The 27,920-nt window shown below is 45.8% G+C and overlaps 1 protein-coding gene across 1 annotated transcript; it reads right to left on the bottom strand.

The window, feature by feature from the left end:
* On the bottom strand, positions 1-27,632 carry TNFSF15 (TNF superfamily member 15). Its single transcript, XM_039506963.1, has 4 exons — positions 27,229-27,632; positions 14,242-14,293; positions 10,494-10,535; positions 1-4,717 (listed from the first exon to the last, which is right to left on the bottom strand). Exons 1-4 carry the CDS (start codon positions 27,514-27,516, stop codon positions 4,290-4,292), a joined length of 810 nt encoding a protein of 269 aa, XP_039362897.1. The 5' UTR covers positions 27,517-27,632; the 3' UTR covers positions 1-4,289.
* Positions 27,633-27,920: the final 288 nt, after the last annotated feature.

Consider the following 27,920-nt stretch of genomic DNA (forward strand, 5'->3'; position numbering starts at 1 on the left):
TATAGTTCATTTATATTTTTATTATAAAACTTTGGAAACAGTAAGCCAAGTCTACTCTACCTTGAAGGAAACAGCTTGTACTATAAGATAATACAGTTATTTATATGAAAATATATTACTATAGCAAAATGCTATACCAGTCTCTAACACCCACATCGGGCAAATATTTGTGACATTCAATCTGATTCTTTTAAAGAATGACATTTCTCCTTAGTTCTCTTTGGGAATGATGGGCCAGCCAGGATGTTAATTAAACAAAGCACATTGTGGGTTGGAGAGAGACACTGTCAAGGTGAAAAATCAGATTTCTTTCAAAAATTGTTGTAATCTATGTTTCTAATAACACCTAATTGTGATTTAATGCTTTGATCCTTTCATCTGATCTCTGCAGGCACTTCCTTATGGCCATGGAGACTCCTTTTGCAGTCAGGGGTCTGCCCAAGAGAATTGCCTTAGGGGATCATGGTCTAAATCATTTGAAAAAAACATAATTTCTTTTTTTCACTCTTTGTGGCGGTTGTTTCCTTTATGCATTTCACTCACTGGGCTGTTCAATTTCATTTTCTGCCTGTTGGCCCCAGTCCTTCAAACACTTAGGCACATGCCTAGCCTTAGGCATGTGAGGAGCCCATTAACTTTAATGGAAAGACTCATGTAGTTATAGTTATGCACACCTTAGTGTGTGCAGGACTGGGGGGGATAGTCAGTTTCATTCTCTGTTGCTTGTCCATTAGAACAATTCTGATGTCTGTGGGTTTCCAAATCTGTGAGGGGATGATTTAAATTAGAAACAAATATTTCCATTGAATCGAATCAGAAAATCTTTTAGAAGAACATTATTGTTCATATTCAGTTTTGTAAAACAAACAAAAAAAAAACTTTTGCAAAATCCAAAGTTTCAGCTCAAGCTACTTGACAGCGTCTCAAAGTTTCAATCAACTTTTAAAACATTTGTTTCCCATTGTACTATTTACATGCTTTTTGCAACCATTCTTAACTGCCTGGGTCTGCTTATCCTCTCAGTGGAGATACTCCTGATATACACCAGTGGAAGTGAGATCAGAATCAGTTTCTTTTTATACATACTGGTCACCATCATTATTACAGAAGCACAAATAACAGAGAAAGTTTCCACTGGAGATTATGTGCAGGGTTAATATGCCACCGCCACTTTAAAACAAGTGACGCAAGAAAAATCACTTACGTACATAAACGTGGTAGCACGAAGAAGAGTTGCATATGAAAGCCTACACTAAGTGGACTATAAATACAGACTCCTGGAAAATAAATATGGGTTTGTTTTGTGGAGAACAGGGTGAGGAGTACTGACAGCTAATCTGGGACTGCGGCCGGTAATATTTTGGGCTGTGAAATGTATGATAAATATACACTGGAAAGAAATTGTATGCGGCTCATGTGAGGAAAGACTTATTATTGTTCTAGGATTTCCTAGAACATGAACAGAATATATTTATATCTATTTATCTATATATAAATATCTCCAATCGTCTTTTCTTATACACCATGTACTGAACGTTTCACTCCTTTCCCTTAAACTCATTTTACCATGATTTAGTGCACCAAGCATTAAGAATTGATTACTTGATTTTTATATATATTTCAATCAGGTGTAGAAATCTATTGGGATTGCATCATGATGAAAGAATAATGCCACAGCACCCCATTCTAGAAACAAAGAGCTCTGTGGATTTCTTTCACTGCTTGAATTTTGCCTTCATGGACACACTTCACAGAAGTGCTAATATCAGGCGGCTGAAAATTACCTGTCCTGGACAGGTGCACTGTGATGAGAGCATCTTAGCTTAATAGTGGTACCTTCCCTGGGCTTAACTCACAATGAGGCAACTAGGAGGAGAAAAGCAGGAGGCAAAAAGAGAAAAGGCCAGTTTTTTAAAAAAACTTGGAAGCTGGGAGCATGCCAATATCCAAGCACTCATGGGGCATGTTCAGTGCTTCTTAATTGTTTCTGGATGCATCAGTATCATGGTGATAGATGCCTTCTAAGATAGATATCAAGAGAGCCAGGTGATAGGGGGATGGGAAGGATGGAGAAGAGGGCCAGGGGAGGGTTCTTCTCTTACAAAGGGGTTTGCAGTGAGAAAAAGACCGAGAACCTTTGCAACTAACCTGAAGCAAAGCCAGTTTTCCAGCACTAATGTGCTTGTACAGAGGCATGGAGGCAATGCTCAGGAACCGTGATACTGTTGCATCATTTTGTCTCCTTCCATGTGTCTCTCTCTCCCCATCTCCCCGACACCCGCTTGTGTCAACTTGCTTTGGCTCTTTTCTCTTCCTCCCCTACACCGTGCTCTCGTAGAGCCTATATTCTATTAATTTTGTCAGATACGTCAATGCAACAATAAGCTATCTCCTGCCAGGAGGAGGAATGCAATGGAGAGAATGGACTGGTTTCCTTGCCAGTCTAACTGCATTATATATATTGTGTGTGTGTGTGTCTATATAAGGACCTTAAATTTGAACTCATCAACTAAACCTTGTCAGGATCTCTAGAGTTCTCTAATGTGTGTGATTCCCATTGTTGGTTTATGAGAGGCACGCACTTGCATTGGAAGGAAACTATATCTCAGCTACATTTAGCAATATGGAATCCAGCAAAGCACTCTGAGTACGTATATAACACAGTCTCACTTTCACTGATCACATGGAAAGACGTGTTGAAAGTGGAGGAAGTTCCAGTGAGAGAGAGAGTGTGTGTCTAGCTGCAAAATTAATTCTTTGGGTTCTTTACATGACTGAGCTTGGGGCCTCGGGGCACTTAAGAATATAAAGCTTGAGTCGCTTAGAACATGACTTGAATAGTCATCAGTGAATTGTTTACCACGGGAGTGGTGGGAAAGCCAGGGAATTCCCCTGAGAGACAGTATGACCTAGAAAACTGAGCAAGAGACTAGCAATGGAAAGTTCCCGAGTTCTGCTCCTGGCTACACCTCCTACTCCCACTGTCGCCTTGATATCGGTCCTGCTCTCTGGGTAGAGGAACCACTAGGTGCTAGCCAGCCTAGTGCCTAGAAAAACTTACAGCAGCCTTTCCTTTCAGGAAATCACTGCAGGAGTGAGCATTGGCCATCTTGGAATGGGGGGAGGCATTTTGTTTTCAATTTATGGAAATTTCTGAAATGTGGTTTCTTTTCCTCAAAAAGCTACAAAACCAAACCAAACCATCACTTTTGAGGGAACATAACACATTTTCAAAATGGTCCCTAATCTGAGTGACTACACTTACCTGCTGTACAGCAGGTTGAAAGTTTTCAAAATTTGAAAATTTTCTGAAATTTTTGCTCAAAATTTCAACAAAAAGCTCATCTCCTCCCCTCTCCCCAAGATTTCTCCTCCTGACCCAGTTTTTCACCCTGTTCTAATATTAGGACTTTTTTCATAGTGAGATGAATTTTTACACTGAAACATTAACATTTTGCGTGCTCCAGTGTAAAAATGGACAACCCATTAGAAATGGTATAAAAAGAGCCATTTCTGGGCAGCAAATGGATCCAGAACAACATAGCCCACAATTTCCTGCAAACTTTCTTGGGAGAAAAAAATATCAGTAACGTTTTTGTTTGTTGGTTTGTTTTGCAAACTGCAAGAAATCATTTTAATCTACTTCCCAGGGCAGTTGTTAGGGATTAATGAAACAGTTAATGATTTACATAGTGCCTTGTAGATTTACATTTCTATATTAGTACAAAGTACTGAGCAAATCTATTTTTAAGAGAGTGCCAAGAAGTAACTGCCTGTTGAAAGGGGCGATCTGAAGAAAGGTCAAACAAAATTACGTTGGAAACATTGGGACAGTTTAAAGTGGATGTTTAAGGCAAAAAGGGGGGTTGTTTATTAGAGGTGGAATATAGGCTTAGTTGATTTGTTTGAGCTTATTGTTCCCCGTCACCTATAAACTATCTATGCCCCAATTGTAGGTATCCAAGAGGCTCCTAGCTTTAGCATGGAAATGTATTTTTCTCTCCTCTTCCTCCCTATGTTTTTCTGAGGTTTGGTGTGGTGTGATCTATTTGGTGATGTGTCGTTTAATTCAACTTTCCTTCCCCCAAGGATAATGATGGGCACCACAGCCACGCAGGTGAAGGAGAATACAGGTAAGGAAACTGCTTTTGAGAGCACAGATGCTTGGCACTAGGACAGTCTGATCCTGCACTCACTAAAATCATTAGCAAAACTCCTGTGTGACTTTAGTGATACATTTGATTCAGGACCCTAATTAGGAGCAGCCCCTATTGGCTGCTGTCAGAAGCCTACAGTAAAAAAGCACCAAAGAATGTTTTGTCTTCTTTAGTGTAATCCACCCACTGGATTTCACTAACGTTGACCATCAGCCTGTCCCCCTCCTCCATGAAAAGCACTGCCCCTAAGTAAATAGGCTGGAACCAGTTGTTTCCCATCTCACACAGAGTCTTGGTGGCAGTCAGTAGTTGGGTAGGCTCAGGGTAGCTGTCCGTGACTTTGGTGATGGTCTGTGTTATGGAAACTGGTTTACTGTGATTTGGAGTGGGTCCTCGGAAAGTGACCTGGGAGTAGACGTAGTAATCCCCGGCCTTTGGAATCATCAGTGACTTGTTGGTGTAGTTCATGTTGTTCTTGGTGAAGGCTAAGCCTCGCTCGTGTTCCCACTGGAGAACTGGAAACTGGTTTCCCGGGGGGGGAGAAAGATCTTGTTTCTTAACTGGGGAGGTAAAGGAGAAAGGAAAGACATCAGTTAGTTCACCTGTTCAAGCAGGATGTGTGGCAGTGAACATGACTCAGGTGATGGAGGCCTTCGAAAGAAAACAACCTGGCCAGCACATTCTCTTTAGTAAGGGCTCACTCTGATGTGTATTCCTGAAGCACCCACATGAAATCAGAGCCCCGCTGGGATAAGCACTCTACAGACACATTGTAAGGACAGTATCTGCCCCAAAGAGCTTACAGGCCAGCTAGACAAGGCAAACAAAGGGTCAGAGGAAAGGAATATTATTACTCCCATTTTACATATGGAAAACTGAGGCACGGGGCAATTATGGCCAGATTTTCACACACAACAAGCCATTTTGGGTGCTCACCTTGAGACGCTGTAAAGGGACCTAATTTTCAGAGAATGGACGCTGGGGCCCCTTTAAGGTGTCTCAGTTTGAGCATCCAGGAGCTAAGCCACTTGGCATCGTTAGTCACTTTTGAAAACTGTGCTTGATGCTGCACAGCAAGTCTTTGGCAAACTGAGAATAAAGCTCAGATCTCCTGACTTCTAGGCCAGAACTTACCCACAAGAGAATCCTTCCTCAGGGTGCAGTCTGGTCACATCAAAGGGGGAAATTCACTCCAATGTGTGGAGAAGGATTTGTGCCCGTGCCCCCTCCTCCCCAAGGCCCCATGCACCATTTCACACCAGTTTCAGGTTTATATCAATACATCATCCTAAAATGCAGCTGGCTCTGGGGCACCTGTGTGAATGATTACAGCAATTGTACATAATGGTGCAGGACAGTGATCAAGGAGACACCCCATATCCAAGGGACCCTTCAGTCTATAATTACCTTACCTTATATTTAGCTAGGACAGCTCTTGAGAAAAAGTGACATGGAATCTTTTCTGACCACAAATGATCAGCACCTTGGTGTTAATCTAATCCAAATAGGTTGCAACTCCACCTGCAAACAGTGTCCCAAAGTTATGTGGAATCTAGATTACCCTCCTTGTGTGTCCCAAACTATTTTTGTGGCTTAAACCTATCTCTAGCTATGAAGGGTTACTATGAGGTTTCCATTGGGGGCAGCTTATCTCATATCTGCCCACTGTGGGGCATCTTGTACCTTCCTCGGAAGCAGCTGGGGCCAGCTGCTGTCAGAGACAGCACACTGGAGCAGATGGACCCCAGGTCTGATTCAGTCTGGCAATTCCCGTATTCTGGTTTTTGCAGGGCTTGGTGGGAGGACATGAGGCATAGTGGGACTTTTACCCTTCCTGTTTTAATCATCTCTCTTCCCCCATTTGTAATACAGCTCAGGCAAGTAGCTAGGAAAACAAGAGCCCTATATTTTATTTATAGGAGTGATTTCTGCTAGGGAACGGCCATCAGCTTTCCTAGTAACTGTGTTTGTCACAAAAAATTGTTGCGGTAAAGATGCAGCTGAGAAAAGAAACATCTGACTTCGCTGGGCAATAAAAAGAAACATACAAGGCTACTGATAAACAAACAAGCAAGACAGAGGCAACTGATTTCCAGGAGATGAGACCTTTTCTTTTGCGTGAGCATGGGTTAATACTACATGTTTGTTCTCTTTCCATATCGTTCAGTTTCGGGGGAAGTGGATGAATTAGGTACAGAAAAGAAAAGCTTTGGAATTCTTCTAGACTTGAGCGCTAAGTAGGACCTGTGTGGTACGAGATTCAACAAGATCACACACAATGACTACAAGGAACAGGGCATATGGCTGAGAAATGCCTCGGCTCCTGTTAACTTCACTGGAAGTACGGGGAGCTCAGGTAGTTCTACCCAGCCTGCAGAAGCAAGCCTCCCAGCCCACATCGACAGATGGACTAATGGGGCATGCGATAGCACTCTAAATCTATATGTGTAAGACAGCCCTTTGCAGCCAGGGCTTGGGATCTGAAGCCTGGGCAGGGGGGTGGGCTTTGGAGCCCGAACTCCAGCCCAAGTCACAATTTCAAAGCACTGTCTACACGTTTCTTTTTAGAGCACTAGCATGAGCCCTGCTAGTCCAGACCTGGGTTGGGAGACTCACTGCCCCAGGCTGTGTAAACCTACCCAATCTGGTTTGAAACCCCATTTCCGGAACATTGCAACAACTACTGGCTAGCACTGTTCTTCTCCTCTGTTAATATATAATCCATAAGAGGAGCATGAGCCGTAATGCCTTGTGTATTCGCTGAGCAATATAACGCTCTGATGGCGGGAAGTAGCCTCTGCAATAATGGATTTTGAGCTCTGGTTCATTCTAACTTTTCTCCAGAAAAAGGTAAAGCACACAGATGTGTGGGGGAAGACAAAGACTGCAACAGCATCTGGAGTGGAAGGAAGAGTGCTCTCTCTCTGTTTGGTATAGAAACGGAGGTTAGGGGAAGCAAATGGCTGGCTGCTATCTCACACTTCCCCAGGGCTTCCAGGGGGTGTTCAAACCCTGGTATAAATTAGAGCAGCCTTCGGCCTGCTCTAATTTGCAGCAGCTTCCAGTAGCCCCTCCCACCCCACCCTCCCCGAGGGCTAATTCAGCAGCTGGGGATGCTGGAGTGCAGGGGTCTCTATGTATGCAGCTCCCTACCAACCCTAGCATGGCCCCTACACTGGAGTGTGCCACATCAGTTGTACCTGGTGTTTAGGACAAATTTAAAGCTCCTCTGTGCTACTGCAGCAGCTCCAAGCAGCCTCAGAATCTGGCCCAGAATCTAAGATTAAACTGGATTTACTGGCGCCAGACCTGACTCCGGTAGGCCCTCTTTTTTATTTATCTGAGGCTGTGTTTACACTTAAAATGCCACAGCAACTCAGCTGTAGTATTTTGAGTGTAAATATGTATTTTACCTAGGGAGGTGGTCAAATCGCCACCCTCATCGGTTTTTAAGGCCCAGCTTGACAAAGCCCTGGCTGGGATGATTTAGCTGGGGTTGGCCCTGCTTTGACTAGATGACCTCCTGAGGTCTCTTTCAGCCCTAATCTATGATTCTGATTCTATTCACTAGACCATCACTGTAGTTAAGCCACCACCCCAAGAGTTGGTAGCTAGGTCAGCAGAAGAATTCTTCCATTCAGCTAGTGCTATCTACACCAAGGGTTAGGTTGGCATAACTACATCTCCTAGGGGTGTGGATTTTTCACATTCCTGAAGGACACAGCTATGCCTGGAAAGTTTTCAATGCAGACCAGCCCTTTGGCACACATCAAGTGAGTTTGACTGTAATGTGTGTTACCAAAGTGGCCTAAATCAGGCTCTGGAAATTCAGGGGTCACCCTTAAAAGGCCAGCTGTTCCCAACCACTAACAGGACAGTTGTTTCCTATACTGACTTAGGGAAATGTTTAGATACCACCACACTGTGATAGCTGTTTGTTAATGATTTAGTAGTGACTATCATTCCCCCTCACCCCCCAAATACTCAGAATGAGGGGGGGGGGGTTAGCTCCGTGGTTTGAGCATTGGCCTGCTAAACCCAGGGTTGTGAATTTAATCCTTGAGGGGGCCATTTGGGGAATGGTCCTGCTTTGAACAGGGGGTTGGACTAGATGACCTCCTGAGGTCCCTTCTAACCTTGATATTCTATGAATGTACTTTCAGTGACAAGGGTAGAGGCTAGGGACAGGGAAAATAAGAACAGACCCTCTGCCTCATGGCTCAAATCAAACCTTTCCAGAGCTTCAAAACAGACAGGAAAACTTCTTGAAAACACATTTGTCATTTTCCTTTCCTTGCTCCTCTCCATTTGGAGGTCCAAGCTAGTGAATGTGCCTAAACAGCAGCTCAAGGAGGACCAGAAATCTTGGTGATTTCCAGCTAGATTTTGTAAACTCAAGGGGTTGAAAGAAACTTGATTCAACTGTTGGGTGCTTCCCTGAAGCGAAGAGAACATCACACAAGCTTTTGAAGTTAATTCATCAGGAGTACAGAGCTCCAGTCTTATCTTCTGAGCCAGCAGCCATGCAGGAAGGGCTGTCTCTTGCTACTATGTCACACTGGCTGTGCACCACAAATGACTGTTTTATCAGTGAATGGGACCTTGTTCTCCTGCAAATCTGCACTGTTGTGTTGAAACATTTGGAAAGGTTTCCCTTATTAGTAAAAGGCTCAAAAGACACAATCTAGCATTAGCCAGGAACTTAAGGACAAACCCAGAGAACAAAATCCTGCTACTGAGAGCTATAGGAACCTAGGCCCTGATTCAGTGGAGTGCTTAAGCACATGCACAACTTTGCACATTGACTTCAATGGGGTTACCCGCATGCTTAAAGTTACTCATGTGCTTTGAGTGCTTTTTGGAATCATGGCCAGAGTTCACTCGGGGCGGGAGAGGGGGGAGTGTGTCAGACCATGGCAGAGGGAAAGGGTGTGGATCTTGGAAGCCGCCCACAAGGTTCTCAAACCATCACAGCTGTGCCAGCCATCTGGCAGCCATTCTGCCACTGACTTTCCCCATTATGTCCTTGCCCCCGGGTTCGCTCACCTGGGGGCTGTAGAAATAGCTTAGGGCTCAGTTATGCCCCTCCCTCAAAAGGGTGTACTACAAAGGGGTTTAGGACATCCCGAGAGTCCCTTGCCCCTCAGCCCATCTACAGAGGAACCAAGCATCATCCCCTGGTCTGGTACCTTGACACTGCAATAAAAGACCCTCTGCATGGCCACGGGTGGCCCGTGTCAGCTGCCTTGAGCTTGGAGGGCTCGGGCTGCAGGGCTAAAAATTGCAGTGTCAATGTGCAGGCCTGGGCTGGAGGTTGGGATCTGAGACCCCACAATGGGGCGGAGGGCGGGGGGAGTTGGTTCTCAGAGCCTGAGCCCACTGCAGTGTTTAGACCCACAGCCCAAGCCCTGTGTGCCCGAGTCCATTGGCCCAGGCTCTGAGAGTCGGTGCCATGGCTTTTTTATTGCAGAGTAGTGCCTGACAAGCTCCGTGAGGGCATGGCTGGGGGGAATGCTGGCCACCGCTGTTAAGCAGGGTGTAGCAAAGAGCACCCTTCAGCCTGCTCCCTCAGCCTTTCCTATTGCTTGTGACACCCCCCCACTCCTGCCCTTGAGAAAGGCATAATACCTCCCGGCACCTCCCCTTCCTCAGCACTGCTCAGACTCGTGAGAGTCACAACTGAGCCTAATTCTCCTCTTGCACATGCCAGTGTAAATCAGGGGTGATGCCACTGAAGTCAACGGAGTTATACTGGTGTGGAGAAGGCGTAAGTGAAGAGAATCAACTCTGTGATGCTTATGGAATGTTAAAGGTCTGGTTCTCCTGTCCCTTAAACTGCTCTAGCTCCATTGACTGACAGCAGTGGAGTTACTCCTGATTCACATCACGATGAGACTACAACTAGGCCCCTTATGTTTAAATATTCCTGTTAAATACAGCAGAAGAGTAAAATACCAGCCATTGATTTAAGCACCAAGATAATTCTAGCAGTTGCTAACGGCCACCAGCCCGAGTGTAAGCAGCCTTTTAAAACCATAAAGAGAATCTTTCATAAAGTGCCCAGCTTTGCAGACACTCTGTACGAACACAGGGCCAGATCCTCGCCTGGTATAAATCAGCATAGCTCAGTAAAGCTAAGCCAAGTGACACCCGCTTGAGATCTGGCCCAGAGAGTGTCAACGGGAGATGACTTTCTTTCTCCTACATTTCCTGCCTTGCCACGTCTGTCAGTCAGTTTCCATCAGGCATGTGCGTTTCGGGGCTGAGCTTTTGTGCAGTGCAAATGTTAGTGATAACAACCCAGGGAGGCATATCATTTTTGAACAGTTACATTACCTGTCAGGTGTGCTCTTGGCTTTTCTGCACTGGATACTAAAGCTGTAATTTAAACAAAAAAAGAACATTTGTAAACATCTGAATCTCACTGATTCTTCACAGAGAAAATATGTGCAGTCCTTCTTCATTTCCGCCTGGGTCTGTTTTACGAGTTATTTGTTTAGGCTGTTTTTTTTGGTTTTTTTGTGGCAGACAGGAATGGAATTTTGGACAGAGCTGATGCGATCACTGAGCAAGCACCAGGACTTGCCAACTGCACTGCAAGGCTTGTGAGAACTTGGCAAATCCTTTTAAAACAAACACCGCCCTCTCCCCCGCCCCCCGCCCCTCCGAAAAGCAAAGCAAAAACCTCTTCTTTGAATTAGATTTCAGCATGCACCAGGGCATCCTTTGTCGTTCTGCCATTTCAATACTAATATAGTCAGACTGGCCTCAAAAAGCCACAGGGCAGGTTTATCTCTATGCCAACGCAAAGAGGAGGTAGTCTGCACATCCCTTATTCAGGGCCTGCAGCATCAACCCAGCCACTCCCCCTCTTATGCCATCTTTCTGTCCCCCAGGCCTCCACCGCTTCCTCAAGCCTGCCTGTGCTCTGCCACAGCCACACCCTCTCCTCCTTGCTTCCTTCCTTCCTTCCCCACCTGGCCTCCCATCCACACCTCTCTCCTCCAGCCCACCGCTTGCCCGTGATCCTCCCTGACACTCCCTGCACTGCGTGACCATTGCTGAGGAGGCATCCCTAGACCTCCTGTGTTGAAAGGAGTGGGTGGGGGAATGGTGGACTTTGGCCTCTTTGCACCAGCTGCACTGGCATGAAAGGGACCACAGGGCCCCTGTGAGTCTGGCCCACAGAGCAAGAGTGAGCTGGGGTTGGCTTTCACGTGCAGCTACATTTTCCCTGCACAGAATCCTTAGCAGCACTAATATCACAGAACTGGAAGGGACCTCAAGAGGTCATCTCGTCCAGTCCTCTGCACTCAAGGCAGGACTAAATATTATCTAGACCATCCCTGACAGGCGTTTGTCCAACCTGCTTTTAAAAATCTCCAATGATGGAGATTCCACAAACTCCCTAGGCAATTTATTCCAGTGCTTAACCAGCCTGACAGTTAGGAAGTTTTTCCTAGTATCCAACCTCAACCTCCCTTCCTGCAATTTAAGCCCGTTGCTTCTTGTTCTAGCCTCAGAGGTTAAGAAGAACAATTTTTCTTCCTCCTCCTTGTAACAACCTTTGATGTACTTGAAAACTGTTGTCCTGTCCCCTCTCAGTCATCTCTTCTCCAGACTAAACAAACCCAATTTTCTCAATCTTCCCTCAGATTTTCTAGACCTTTAATCATTTTTTGTTGCTTTTCTCTGGACTTTCTCCAATTTCTCCACATCCTTCCTGAAATGTGGCACCCAGAACTGGACACAATACTCCAGTTGAGGCCTAATCAGTGCGGAGTAGAGCGGAAGAATTACTTCTCGTGTCTCGCTTACAACACTCCTGCTAATACATATCCACAGACAACACCGTATATGGAAGTGGATTCAGATATAGATTGTTATCTACTCCCGACCTTTCCCTTCGTTTATGTTTTCTATTGACTCAAACATTCACCCACAGCCCAACCCTTCAGCTCTAACCCTGCTCAAACTTTCAGGGACTTTGATGGGATTGCAGGAGCGTGTGCCGCAAGGAGATTTAGCCCATAGCATTGTAGATGATAAAGATGGAAAAGACATCCCAGAACCTGGGATGCGTCTGAGCTGTGCTCAGGAGGGGGTTTGCAAAGGTGGCTTTAAGCCACATGTACACCCTGCGGCCCCCAATTCTGGTTCTTTGTGGATACTGGACTATTCGCTGCTGTAGACTAGATCAGTGGTTCTCAAAGTCGGGCCGCCGCTTGTTCAGGGAAAGCCCCTGGCGGGCCAGGCCGGTTTGTTTACCTGGCCCCTGGCGGCCAGCCCGTCCCTCGGCCCACACTGCTTCCCGCAGCCCCCATTGGCCTGGAGCGGCGAACCGCGGCCACTGGGAGCCGCGATCGGCTGAACCTGCGGACGCGGCAGGTAAACAAACCGGCCCGGCCCGCCAGGGGCTTTCCCTGAACAAGCGGTGACCCTAGTTTGAGAACCGCTGGACTAGAGTAGCCACAGGGCTGTTTGTACCTGGTTGCCTATTGCCCATCCCAGCATCTGGGCATCACTGGGGGGAGAGAGTTGTCCCCCAAATATGTCCCCTATACTGGGAACTGGGATGGAGTTGGCATAGAAGCTACTAGGCGATTCCCTTGTGCCGGTCTCCACTCGCCAGATGGGATGGCTTTAGGACTGGGTTGCACTGTAGAGCACTATGAAGCTCCTTTAGCAGGGCAAATAGCTGCCACATCCTTGCGAGGTCTCCTAGCCCATCCTCCTCCAGACCGTTCCTTTGGGAAATCTAATTTTAAGATAATACAAGTGATAAGGGCTTCTACCCCTTTGCGGGTGAGACTGATCTATAGCAGAACAGATCTCACTGACATTCAGTGTGAAGTTACTTTCTCGGACTTTAATCTCCTTTGGCTTCTAGTTACACCCTTTTGCACCACACTAACCAATTCCTTTTCCTCAAAAGGAACCTGGTCTGGCCCCCACTCTGGCTCCTATACGCTGTTTCGGCAGCATACAAGGCCCATGAAAGAGCTGCTGGGGAAGAAGTCCCTCTGGGGAGAAGTAGCACAGGCCTGATATTAGTGACCTTGCACACTGTCCCCAAAGCCCAACTCTAGGGGACATGCTGGGAGCGTAGCTGGGTCAGGAAGGTGCATGCTCTTTACAGGTTAACAACAGTCAACCTGCAATCGCCGAACACCACAGTGGAGTGCCCAGCCCCTGATCCACTGGATTTCCCAGACCCTCTGTTCTGAAAGGAATAGTTCTCTGGCCCCCGCTCCAGCGAGTCAAATGACAGCAAGCAGAAATAGTGGAAACAAACATAGCTCTTCCTACTACAAGTGATTCTGGGCTGCAGTGTGGCTCCTAGGCGGCCAATCAGGTCTGCAGAAAGATGGCAGAAAGTCACCTTTGCCCAACCCCTCCTGTGCTCTTTGTCCCAGGTTTCTCAGAATCTGTCCCCAGGAGCCTTTGTCCTCGGATGTTTGTGTTTATGGGTCATATCTCTCTACACACCCTCCCACACCCCTCTCTACTGTACTTGTATTGTTCCCAATTTCCGGCAGGGAGGCGAGGCGTTTAACCCACACACCTTCTGGGTGTGGTGTTCTGTCCCACCTAGTGTCCCGTCTAGAAAGAGCGAGAGCTAATGAGTCTGCTCTACAGCCTTAGCTAAGAAGCAGATGGCTTTTAGCTCATGCGGTAGAGGCTCATGCACTAAACGCCAGAGGTTCCAGGTTTGATCCTGCCTGCCTGGGGTTTGTGGGTGTTACAATTACACATGAAATTCTTAGCTCTTAGTAGAGAAGGCAGGTGTCTCTACTTAATAGCTCTGGGAAAGTGCATTTCCGTATAGTGGAAAGAGAAGGAGGGTGAGGTAATATCTTTCATTGGACCAACTTCCTTGGTGAGAGAGAAACTCTTTTGAGATATTTCCTCACCCACCCTGTTTCTAATACCCTGGAGCTGACCCAGTTACAATAACACTGCCTTTCAGTATTGCTCCTACATTTAGCTGCAGTGAGGAATTTGCAATAGCAGGTACCAACCCCAGTGGGCACGTGAGTGAACAGAAGCTTTTATAGAAGAAGGAAGGGACTGGAAAACTTACAGATAGGTGATGACTGTTGCTTTAGGAATCTAGACATGCTTTCATCTGCAACCTGCAAATAGATTCACAAGCAGTTAGTGTTCAGTTGATTGAGACAAGACAAATTATGGAGAACAGAGGCCCTCCTATGTATGTAATATTTGCATCAAAAGAGTCTATTAAAGCCTTTGACAATTGCCTCAGAAGACAGAAGAGGCAGGAATCTGAGCAATCTCAGGCTCACTTTACATCTGAACTGAGCCTGAAGTACAAGCCCCTAAGTAGCTTTGGTTTTTGGTGCAAGAGCCTTCTCCTCCACAGCTCCTGTTAGTTTGAAACTGCCTTCCAATATCCCTCTGCCTGATACACACAGGCCAGATTCCCAGGTCTGGCCGATCTGTGCTAAGCGCGGGAACTGGGATGGGAGAATGATGCCTCCAAGGCATCTTCCTACTTCCTGGCTCAACCAGAGCCTGAAATGGCCCATGGAATAACTCAGAAAGGCCTAAGCGCTACTCTAAGTTATGCCACCCAGAGCAGTCACCTGGCAACAGTTCTGCCACCCAGGGAGTGTGGAGCACAACTCCATCCAGCCCCACTCTCTCCCATCCCCAGCCTACCACTGAACATCTCCTACACCTCAGGGAGGGGAGCCAGTCGTGCAGAGGTGAAACAATGCACAGAGGTTAGAGCTGGAAGCCAAGATCTGACCCTGACTCTTTCTGATCTGAAAACATAGTGGGCCTGATCCTCAGCTGGTATCATACCGCCTCTGATCCGGGGTACATTGATGTACAGCAGCTGAGGATCTGCCTCACAATTTCTCCCTTACTTCTGTACCTTGCAATTTCTCTCTTCCTCTGCTCTTTATTATGTGAATCTGTAACTCTATCGTTTCATTCTCTAGGGCACTAGAGAAAGAGTTTGTGTGAAAGACAGATCAGTAACGAAAAGGAACCAAGAACTCTGTGGCAGAGAACTAACCTTGCAAGTAAACAAACACCTGACAGAGGTAAGATCAGTTTTGTTTTTTTAATCACTTGCTAAATCACAATCTTTATCTCAGAGCCAGAGTCCCTGTGACTGCATTCAGGCTCACACAGTAAATATTGCAACATCATATTGACTCGGTCAGTGCCAAATACAAAAGGCATTTATGCAAAGCAACAGGAAGGGTGGTTACCACTTGCCAGTCAGATAGATGCCCGCCAATGGTGTTCGCTTTTCCGATTCAAACCCACAAGAGTGCATGCATTCTTGCAAGACTTTGGTTCTTTTCAGCTAGATTTTCAGGTGATATAAATCAGCATAATTTTGACGCCAGTGGAACCAGGCTGACTGAGGAGCTGGTCTATAGTTTGTGCATGTGCAAACCCCGCCCTCCACCAGCGCCTTAATAGCAGTGCCTAGAGGCCTACAATACTTACAGTGGTTCTCAAACAGCGGAGCATTTGCTGATGGTCTATGGAGAAGCAGCTCACATGATGCTGACTCTTCTTGTTTCCAGCTGCTAAACTGCATCAACACACTGCCTCTACTCTACATTCAGGGCCAGCTCCAGGCACCAGCGAAGGAAGCAGGGGCTTGAGGCGGCCAACGGAAAGGGGCGGCACGTCCGGGTCTTCAGCGGTGGATCCCTCAGTCCCTCTCTTCCTCTTTGAGCTGCTGCTGAAGTGCCGCCGAAGAGGAAGAGAGGGAGCAAAGGACCCGCCACTGAAGAATGAAGCGGCGCGATTGAGCTGCTGCAGAAGTGCCACCGATCGGGGTGGCAAAAAAGCTGGAGCCAGCCCTGTCTACATTAAAGACTCTCCTAATATTATTTCTCCCCAGGCCCAATTCCGGTAGCTGCTACAGAAATGGCAAAAAAGGCGGCCTATGCAATAACGAAAGGGAGAGCAGGTGTCCGTGAGACAACAGTCGGCTAGATCATCAGCAGGTGTGAATCAGTGTAATACTTTATTGAGAGAGCCCCTGCAGTGCAGAGTCTGCTGGGAGCCTGCTTATGTTGTGTGCTTATGCACTTTGGGGACCAGACTCTCACTCAGTGTCAATCAGAGTAGATCCCATTGTAAATGGGTTTCAATGGAGCTCTGCTGATTAACTCCAGCTGAAGATCTGGCCAATAACAATTATACTAGAAAACAGTGATAATATTTAATGTGTATCTACATATATTATCCAGCTTGGATTATTTCACACACACACACACCACATCTGCTACTTCTGGGGGAAGTTATCTAGGGTCTAGATAATACTTGGTCCTGTCAGGAGTGCAGCAGACTGAACTAGATGACCTCTCGAGGTCCCTTCCAGTCCTACGCTTCTGTGACTCCATGAGCAAAAGGTGAATGAATGGCTGAGTTAGCTTTGTGACAGACGGACAATATCCTGAATTAACTTTACTGAATTAAGTTAAACCTGGCTGAATTCGTTTTAACAGCTTTGGGGTCCATTGTTTTAAAAATGCAATTGTGTCTGTGTTATCGTGGAATGGTATGTTTGTACCTTCTCTAGGAGATCGACTCACTAATGCAATGTCTGGAAGGTATTAGGAACTTCAAAGGGCTTTTTGAAACAATACCTGTGAAATGGATTTCCTAGGAGGTCCCTGGGGGCAAAGGAAATGCAAATGACCCACCTCTAATCCACCCTTTTGAAGCTGTACCTTCCTGAGGAGAAGCTACTGTATATTTATTGCCTGCTCTAGGAAACTCCAGATCAAAGACGCCTAAACCGTATACAGGGTGGACTAAACATGGGGTGACCAGACAGCAAATGTAAAAAATTGGGACGGGGGTGGGGGGTAATAGGTGCCTATATAAGAAAAAGCCCCCAAAATCGGGACTGTCCCTATAAAATCAGGACATCTGGTCACTGGAACTGAACATGTTATGAGTGGGCTAGTTCTGAGCTGAGGCTGTGATGAATTTGAGACCGCAAAGGAAATCCCTTGGGTGTGGTGCTGAAGGATTGCTTCAGCCAGAGATCATATTCGAATCAGGGTGATGTCTGCTAAGCTTATTAGCTTGGTGTGGTTTTGTTTTTTTTGGTAAAGGTTTTCTCTGTAGTGCTTTTACCTTAAGAATAAAATAGGCTCGTATTAGAACTGCACGGCAGCTTATAATTGCGGACAATCGCTCTGTTATCAGTCCCTGAACAGAAAGCCAGCACGTGCTGGGGCAGCCTGTGAAGTGAAGGCAGGCAACTGTGCAGCCTGGAAATACCTCACTGTATCTGTTGGGTTTCCGGGAAACGGGGCGGGCAAAGCCCGCCCCATGCTAACGGATCCCCCCCCCCAGCCTAAGGGGAGGTTCCACAGGGCCTCATAAACCCACTAATTGCGGGGGACAACTAATAGAAGAACAGGGACAGGAGTGCGGTCAAAGGGTCATAAGAAGGGAGCCTGACGGGGACACCGAGCAGAGAGCGGGGTGGTTACCCGCTCCTGCGCTTTGGGTGGAAAACAGCCCAGGAGAGGGCTGTGGCTGGGGCAAGAAGCCTGGGCTGATTAGGGAAGCAGGCTCAGCTGTGACCAAGTCCCAATCAGGCCCAGCTGGCCCCTGTAAGAGGCAGTGAGCCAGGAGCCCAGTCAGTCTCCCTCTGCCTGTAGAGGGAGAAGGGCCTGGCTGCAGGGAGCTAGACACAGGGTACCTGAGTGGAGCAGGGCTGGGGAAAGGCAGAGGAGCTGGGGAGCTCCAGCCTGGAAAGCCCCAGGTTGTGGCCTAGCATAAGGCAACAGGTACTGGGGGTTGCAGAGGGCAGCCCGGGGTAGGCAAAGGCAGCAGGTCCAAACCCAACCTTGCCAGTGATGAGTGGCTGATACTGCAGCCTGCCCCAGGGTGTGGGGGCTTAGACGATGACTGGCAGTAGCCTTATCCTGAAGTGAGGTGGAGCTAGTGGGTGGGGCCTCCTGGGGAGGGGAGATCCTGAGAGAAAGGGGTTACTGCCAGGGGGCAGCACCCTAGCTAACAGGGCACCAGAGTCCAGGGAGGGACATGGGGGTCAAGCGGTAGTGGATCACCGGCCTGCATGGGGTGCTCTAGGCTGGAAATTGAGCTAATTCCTGGAGCGACCAGCAGGAGGCACCACAGGGGTGAGTCACAGGGGTTTCCCCCCCCCGCCCCCCAAAAGGTAACAGCTGGGGATCTGGAAGCCTGAGAGTGGGTGCCCTTGCTGCACCACTGAGGGGAAATACAGGCACAAGTTGCCCTGAACTGAGTTGAATCTGGTGCGTTCTGCATTGAGGCTTGAGAGTTTAAAGCCCAAAGCTGAGGGGCGTGTGTGGTCTAGGAGACATCTAAACCACTTATAACATGGTAATTTCCCAATAGCTAAATTACTTAGAAAAGAAAAAAATTGCAACAGAAAACTCCATCCCTTCCCCAGCTACCCTGCCTCTGCCCCTGCCTTCCCGCCATGCCCCCCAGCAGAAGAGCATGATCTACAAGACCCTTGTGAACGCTGCAGGGCACAATCTGCAAGATAGGAAGGAATCAGGAAGAACATCCCTACTCAGGTTGACCTTGAACTGTTTGAGATGGGGCAGCTGTTCCGTACTGAATTATTGCATGGTCTGCAAGAGCTCACAAGATTGCTGGGATGTTTGAATACAGTTGTAATTTATGATGCAATGTGCAGCATCATGGTCAGCTGAATGTGTCATTTCCCTGGAGGGACTTTACAAGGCCACAGTGCGGGAATTCCCTTGGGAGCGCTCCTCCCCCATGCAACAGTTGTAATCACTTAAATGTCAAGGTAGTTACATGTGCCATAACAAAGCTGTGTCCTGCCCCGATTCAGCAAGATAATTCAGCACACACCTAACTTTAAGCGTGTGAACATCTCTATTGATTGACTTCAGTGGGACTATGTGCTCAAAGTTAGATCCCTGCTTATGTAGTTTGCTCAAGAACCTTACATAATCGGAACCCTTGAGATTTAATTAGAGCTGATTGCTTCCATGAGAAGTTTTGACTTTTTTTTGTCAAAAATGTAGAGTGGTTTTGGGACAAAAACTGGGGAGGGGGAATGGCTAATAACTAAAATATGTTTGGCTGAAAATCAAAACAATTTCTATTTTAGGCCAAAAGTTTTAGTTTTCTGAGGGGAGGGGGCTCAATGTGAATAACATGGAGAAGAGAAGCAGCAGTGCCTAGAGGATAGAACACTTGTTTGGGACTCAGGAAATCTAGGTTCTATTCCTGGCTGTGGCAGTGGCCTGCTGGGTGACCTTGGGTGCATCACTTCCCTTATTTCTGCCTTGGTTTCCCTAACTGTGAAATGGGGATAATGATATTGACTTGCTTTGAAATCATATGATGAAAAGCGCTAGTTATTTTGAATAGTTCATGTATATACTTCATAGTAAAGATCAGTTAGGCTGAAAGATGCTATTTAAATACAAGCTGTGTTGTTATACAATAAGGAGGTATCATTTATAGACCCCATAATGAAATACTTTTAAAAATTAGTCCTTTTAAAAATTATACTGGAGAGGTTTCTTATTCTCCATTCTTGATTAGGTTGGTATTTTTCAGAAGTCCTCAGCATCACCCTAACCATGCTGCCACTGAAGTCTCTGGAAAAAACACCCACTGATTGCAATGGCAACACAGTTAAACCAGCCTTGTGTGCTTCTGAAAAATCCCACCCCAGAGCTGATTGGAAGACAAGGATCTCCCGATTAGGAGCTGATTAGGCCTCAACTAAAGTATTGTGTCCAGTTCTGGGCACCACATTTCAGGAAAGATGTGGACAAATTGGAGAAAGTCCAGAGAAGAGCAACAAAAATGATTAAATGTCTAGAAAACATGAGCTATGAGGGAAGATTGGAAAAAATTGGGTTTGTTTAGTCTGGAGAAGAGAACTGAGAGGGGACATAAGTTTTCAAGTACATAAAAGTTTGTTACAAGGAGGAGGGGAAAAAATTATTTGACCTGTGAGGATTGGACAAGAAGCAATGGGCTTAAATTGCAGCAAGGGACGTTTAAGTTGAACATTAAGAAAAACTTCCTGTTAGAGTGGTTAAGCACTGGAATAAATTGCCTAGGGAGCTTGTGGAATCTCCATCACTGGAGATTTTTAAGAGCAGATTAGAGAAACACCTGTCAGGGATGGTCTAGATAATACTTAGCCCCACCATGAGTGCAGGGGACTGGATCAGATGACCTCTTGAGGTCCCTTCCAGTCCTATGATTCTACGAAATGGCAGCATTAGTTCCTGTGAAGACTGCGGTATGCAAAAAGCTGCCACAGGCTTTCCATTCCAAAAGTGGCCAAAAGTCCCATTTATAAACATTTAACATTTAAATCAAAAGAAAACAGCTGAAGATCCCCCTCCCACACATCTCATTTTATTGTGCTCTTTTGAAAGGGGGTGTCCACGTTACAAACCTGAATACAGCAAAATAGTTAGGAATGGGTCATAAAGATTAATAAGCAGCTGTGTTCAGATCACATCCGTCTCTCTTGCTCTTTACACAAGAAGAGAACAAGCCTTGTTGGGGCCAGATTCTGTGCGTGTTAGTGGGCATGCATGGGTAATCATGGACATGCACAGCTGGAAAGGACCTCAAGAAGCCATCAAGTCCTGCCCCTGGTCTTGAGGCAAGACCAAGTATACCTAGGCCACCCCTTAAAAACCTCTAATGATGGGGATTCCACAAGCTCCCTTGGAAGCCTGTTCCAGAGTTTAACTACCCTTATGTCGAACGTTTTTCCTAATATCTAACCTTAATCTCCCTTGCTGAAGATTAAGCCCATTACTTCTTGTCATGGAGAACAATTGATCACCATCTTCATTATAACAGCCCTTAACATATCTGAAGACTGTTATCAGGTGTCCCCCACCCCAGCCTTCTCGTCTCAAGACTAAATATGTGTGTTTTACCCTTTCCTCATAGGTCAGGTTTTCTAAACCTTTCATTATTTCTGTCGCTGTCCTCTGGACTCTGCAGTTTGTCCGCATCTTTCCTAAAGCGTGGTGTGCAGAATTGGACAAAGTACTCCAGCTGAGGCCTCAGCAGTGCTGAGTAGTGCAGGACAATTACCTCCTGTGTCTTACATACAACATTCCTGTTAATAAACCCCACAATGATATTATCCTTTTTTTGCAACTGCATCACATTGTTGACTTAGATTCAATTTGTGATCCACGGTAACCCACAGTTCCTTTTCAGCAATACTACATGTTAGCCAGGTATTCTCCATTTTATAGTTATGCATTTGACTTTTCCTTCCTAATGGCAGTACTTTGCCCTTGCCTTTATTGAATTTCATCTGGTTGATTTCCTACCTATTATCCAATTTGTCAAGATTGTTTCAAATTCTAATCCTGTCCTCCAAAGTGCTTTCAGCTCCTCCCAGCTTGGTGTCATCTGCAAATTTTATGAGTGTGCTCTGCACTCCATTTCCAACTCATTAACGTTAATATTGAATAGTACCAGACCCAGGACTGATTCCTGTGGGATCTCCACTAGGTACACCCTCCCATTTGGACAGCGAACCATTGACAATTATTCTTTGAGTCCTGTCTTTCAACCAGTCGTGCAGCCACCTTTATAGTAATTTCATCTAGACCACTTTTCCATAGTGTGCTTATGAGAATATCATGCAGGGTTGTCTCAAAAGCCTTACTAACATCAAGATACATATCTACTGCTTCCCTTGTAACCACTAGGCTGGTAATCCTGAAAAAGAAGGAACTTAGGTTGGTTTGGCATGATTTGTTTTTGCCAAATCCATGCTGTCTATTCCTTATTCTCCGAGTGCATACAAACATTGTTTAATAATTTGTTCCAGTATCTCTTCAGATATTGACCAGTCAGGCTGACTGGCCTATAATTCCCAAGGTCCTCTTGGTTCCCCTTTTAAAGATAGTTATTATATTTGCCCTTCTTCACTCTTCTGGTACCTCACCCATTTTCCAGGAGTTCTTGAAGGTAATTGCTAATGGTTCTGAAATTGCTTCAGCTAGTTCCTTAAGTATCCTTGGATGGATTTCATCTAACTTAACTTATCTACATTTTCTTAATCTGTTGTTTCCCTGTTTTGATTTGCATGCCTTCCCTCTTGTTGGTCATATTAATTCTGTTGAGTATCTGGTCAGCATTAAGCTTTTTTTCAGTGAAAACTGAAGCAAAATGGGCATTAAACACCTTTTCAGCTTTCTCAATGTCATCCGTTATTAGCACTCTTTCTCCTCTAAATAAAGGAGCTACATGTGTATCTCTTGCTTCTTTTGTATTCAAAGAACCTCCTCTTACTGCCTTTTATGTCCTTTGCTCCGTGTAACTCATCTTGTGCCTTAGTCTTTCTGAGTTAGTTCCTATATGCTTGGGCTATTCTTTCATAAGCCTTCTTGGCAATTGTCCATATTTCCACTTTTTGTAGGATTCATTTTTGATTTTGGGATCATTAAAGAGCTCCCGATAGGAAGGGGCCAATATAGTTCTATCTTTCCTTTACGTTGGAATAGTTTGCAATTGTGCCCTTAATATTGTCTCCTTAAACTGACAACTCTCCTAAACTTCTTTTTCTGCTAGATTGTCTTCCCATGGGACCTTCCCTACCAGTTCTCTGAGTTTGTTAAAGTCTGTTTTTTTCTGAAGTCCATTATCCTAATTCTGCTGCTCTCACTCCTTCCTTTCCTCAGAATAATGAGATCTGGCACTTTCATTCAAATTGCCTTCTACCTTCAGATTCGCTGCCAATGTCTCCCTGTTAGTCAGAATCAAGTCTAAAACACCTGTCCCCTTGGTGACTTCCTCCACTGTCTGGAACAAAAATTGTCTGCAATACATGCCGAGAACTTACTGGAGAGTTTGTGTTTTCCCGTATTACTTTTCCAACAGTTGTCGGGTTGTTAAAGTCCCCCATTGCTACCAGAGCTCATGTTTTGGATATTTCTTTTATTTGTTCTAGAAATGCCTCATCCCCTTCCTCTGCCTGATACAATATATGCACCAAATTTATTTTGTCATTTTGAGGCATGGAATATAGCTTAAGCTTGACTTGTGCTGTAAGGGCCTGATCCGACTCCCATGTAAGCCAATCAAAAGACCCACTGACTTTCATGGGAGTTGGATCGGGCCCCAAGGGAAATGCATGATACCTGTGAAAAGCCGGAGTCATTACTATCCAGTTGGGCAGTGGTGATAATGCAGGCAAAGTTTGGGAGATGAAAACCACACACCTGGGGGGGGCCAGGATGGGAGGCTTCTCCTCAGCCCACCCACAGCCATTTCTCCAGCCTATGTACTGGGGTCGCTGATTCAGCCTCCCTTGGCCACTTGCACGGTATGTTGAGGCCATTGGCTTTGCATAAATCTGGTTCCTTTCGGCTCCTCTTTTGACCCTCATCAGTGGCCTCCCTGCTGGCCAGTGCCGACTTGGCATGGAGAGATCCATGCCACAGCTGGCGGCTTTGGAGGCCCATCTGCGCTGCTGCAGCCCACTCCCACAGTCGCCACTTGAGTTCAAAGTGGGCTGCAGACCCTTGTCCCTTCTCCATTTGGGTGAATTTCCCTCTAAACTTGATCCTGCCTGCCTCAGGATGCCTTTGACCCACCTGTCCAAATCCCAATGGGAGTTAAGAGCAAAGAACAGCAATAAAGGCTTTGCTACCTATGTACAGATGATTAACTGAGAAAACTGATAAGGCAGCAACCTGCACATTCCTAGCTGCTGTGTCACTCCACTAGTCGGCTCTAGGGCAGGAACTATGTGCTCAAGTTATATTCTAAATAAATTCAATTAAATGGAATTTGGCCAGGGAAACCAATGTGCTGTTGAAGCCACCACACCACTAAGGGACAGCGGTACAGTTGTTTCAGAATTAGAGCACAAAAGAAGTATCTGTTATCTTGAAAAGGGGGTGGGTGTTTGGTGGTGGAAGATGTCCAGGCAGGAAGCTCTGGAGCGTGAACCCCATAGTTCTACACAGACCAGGTGCAATACAATGAGGAAAGCAGAATTTCTGATTTGCCCATGTTGTCCCTATCATGTGCTCTATCCCAGAAGAGCTGCCTCTAAAGATCAGGCAACAGTCTAAGCTTGTCCCGGGCTGGAGTATGACTTTAGGCACATGCATGCGCGAGGGGTGGCATGTAATCTGCACCAGCCCTGCAGGAGACCTAGGAGAGAGACCCCTTTGTGGCACAACTCCCTCACGCGCTTCCCTCTTGCTCCTGAGGGAAAAGAGTTACTGCTAGCTTATAACATGGCAAAAAATGAACGCCCGCCCTCAGGCCGGCTCAGCCGAGCAACCCAGCACTGTTGTGGAGCAGCGAGAAATCTCTTCCCATTGTCCTCTCCACTGGTCTCCTCATCACCAATCTGCTTGAGGGCAGCAAGCAATTATGCAGCCACTGCTGGTTCCTACCTGTCCACCTGCTTTCAAGGGCAATCAGTGGGAACACAGCTTCAGCTTATTCCTACGTGCCCAGACCCAAGGTCTAAGGAACCTGTGCAGAACTGTAAGTGGTTGGGGGTAGGCAGGGGCTCTTGCGCCCTTCTAAGAGATCCAACCACCATTTAGCCTTCACTCCTTTTCTTCTCAGTTGGGCCTGCTAATTATGATGGAGGGTGGTCTGACAAAAAGATGCCCTTAACCAGCACAGTTTGAATTTTTTAAAGGACCAATGGGAATGAATTAGATCAAAAGGGATTGTTCTGGGTTTTTTTTAAATTGTTTAGAAAAGAAATGACTTTGTCTGAGTGCCTGCATTCCTGATAGCATTCCCATGGGAATGAAAGGAGCTGCTCCTATGAGTAATGGCTACAGGACGAGGCACACACAAGAATCCCAAGTTCAGAGCACTGTTTCTTGGAGGCATGAGAAGAAAATTCTCAAGGAACGTCAAACACACCCATAACTATTTCACAGCTGCTAGTAACTGCTGACTGACTCAGTTCTCAGTGGAGCAAGTGAAAGGCTTATTGAGTGTAGTAAATAATTTAGCGGGATAAGTATGTTCCGCCCACTCCACTTGGCAGAGACAGATGGCAAGTTTCCAGCTATGATGATTTTACTTTTGCCTACTGGGATTTTCAGCCACTATATCTCATTCAATCATAACCAGTTTTCAGAGTAATATCAAGAGACATGCATTAATTTCCTTTCATGTACATGTATAAATATAATATATAAAATTGTCCAGAATGAAGCTATCCTTAATGCTTACAAAGCACCTTCTATCTGAAGATCCCAGAGGCATTCACCAGCATTACTTCATTAACCTTTACAACACACCTGTGAGCCAGGTAAGTATTAATCTCATTGACAGATTATTATTTTATCATTTCAGTTGTGATAGCATGTAGAGGCCCCGGCCAGGATCTGGACACCCATTGTGCTAGGTGCTGTACAAATATATAGAAGGACACAGTCCCTGCACTGATAGGCAGATAGTATAGGGACCAAAGTCAGCAGTAAACTCCGCCCGGATACAGAAGTCCACCCATTCAGAATTCAGTGTAAGGTGCCATACCAAGTAATGTCGTGCTAAGTAATTATTACAGTAATGGGCACTATAGAAACCACTACAGCACAGTGAGAGGCATTGAGAGGTTCAGTGACTCACCAAAGTCACGAGGCCACATAGTGAGTCAAAGTGAAAGCCGGGAAGAGAACTTCTGATTTAAGAGTTGCGTGTTTTTAAGCAGTATAAAACTGCTTCTCCGTATACAAACATGCACACACACACACAGTACAGATGTGGATATAAATAGGAAATCTGCCTTAAGCATTCCTCTAAGCAACCAGCAAACACAGTAAGTAAAGAGGGTCTAGAACTAATATTGTATTTGACACCCTGGAGAGATTATAAAGTCTTTGACCAAGAAATGTATGTATTAGAAGTAAGCCCCTAGCTCTGATTTCACAGTGTGTGTGTTTGTACATATATCTACACAACTGCATGTCAAAGAGTGTAAAACCTAGTGGCAAAAAGTTTGCCAGAATAGAAATAAGGCTCGTATTCTGCATATTAGTACCTCTTGATCATTGTTGTTCATAGTATTCATTCAATTAAAACTTTGTTCATACAAATTAGCAAAGAGTGAATTTCAAGCATAAAGCTGAAATTCACTAAGGGTCTCACTCCTGCAAACAATCAGACATCTGCCCACCTTTAAGCAGGTGCGTAATCCCATTGACATCAGTGGGAATATGCACCTGCTTAAAAAGCTGCTGTGGATGCCAGCAGCATAGGGTTTAAAGACAAATACCTACAGAGGTATGCATGTGGAGATAGATGTCCAGCTGTTTATTAGAGATGGACCTGAAACTGTCAGCTGAATCCAATGCCTCTGAACATGGGCAAACTTTTGATCAGCATTTAGATGAGGATTTGAATGTTGGGATTAGGGTCATTCTCAATAATTAGCCCAGCCTGGACCCTCATATGTAAGCATCCCAAATCTCAGGGAAAGCTGAATTCACATGCGACTCTGGAGCTGAAATGGGTAGTTCTCTCCCATCTGATATATATATCTACACCCCCCCCCCCTAGAGAGATGGACATACAAATGACATTTAGCAGGTGGCTGGTAAAATAGGGTCCTTTCAGCCTGTAATGAGACAAGAGAGCTCTCAGCTTGAACCAGAAAAAGAGGGAACAGAGATGGTCAGCCAGATCCCCAGCTGAATTCAATGGCACGACCAGCAATTTACACTAGCTGAGGAGCTGGACCATAGAGTTTGCTTCAGTCTGCCAGGTAGGATTTAATATTGTTCCTGCTCCTCTGACCCTATTCTACTCAAGGAAGAGAAATGGAGAAAGATCTGCCTATTAAAAACATTTCCTCCTCCTCCCTCACTGTGTGCATGAAAGAAAGAAAAAGCAAGCAAGCAAGAAATAGAAAGTTTGTTTAACATTCTTCCTTAAAATCACAAATCCATAAAGCAAGAAGCCACAAACTCTTTCTCCAAACCCAAATATTTAAAGAAACTCTCTTCTCTTTTTCTTAACCTTTCCTTAAGATCACTGAGATATGGCACTTTCTTACCTGAGCTGGGCCAGATTTATGGGCTCTGAGATTTCCAACCAGCAGATAGGCTGTGGGCAATGCCAGGACGAGAACAGACAGCAAGCAAAAAACCACAGCACAGCGTATTTTCTTCAGATCCTCCCTGACACCCATTCCGGATTCTTGATTGGTCATATGAACTGCTTCCTCCAGGGATATTTCAGCAATGTATTGCATGCCTGTGACTGGCTTGTGCCCTCTCCCTCTGAATAGAATCTGGGAGGAGGAAAATCTCTTCTGCTTGCTGTCCTGCATGGAGACCCCCATTAAATAAGAGCTCACTTGAGTGTGGGATGGCTCTCCCCCCCTACACACACATGCACCCTCCCTCCCAAGGAATGCACCGCCTACATAGAAACCCAGTTCAGGGAGACAGACAGCACCACTTTTGCTAAGCTTGGAGAGGTGCACGTACTATGCTTGTGTCAGTTTTTTCCTCCCTTTACAGAAGGAAGTTAGGAAAGTCCCAGGGGGTGGAACCAGGATAAATTAAGATGGATCAGATTAAAAGCTTTTCCACCCAGCAAAAGGGAACATGAAACCAATGGGAGTGAAAGTGAGAGAGGAGAGAGATCAGCACAGAAATAATACGCTGTACTCAAACATTACAGAGTACACTACTTTAATTAAAAAGAACAGGAGGACTTGTGGCACCTTAGAGACTAACAAAT

This window comes from Mauremys reevesii, linkage group 19 (genome assembly GCF_016161935.1).
Source record: "Mauremys reevesii isolate NIE-2019 linkage group 19, ASM1616193v1, whole genome shotgun sequence".
NCBI lineage: Eukaryota > Metazoa > Chordata > Testudines > Geoemydidae > Mauremys > Mauremys reevesii.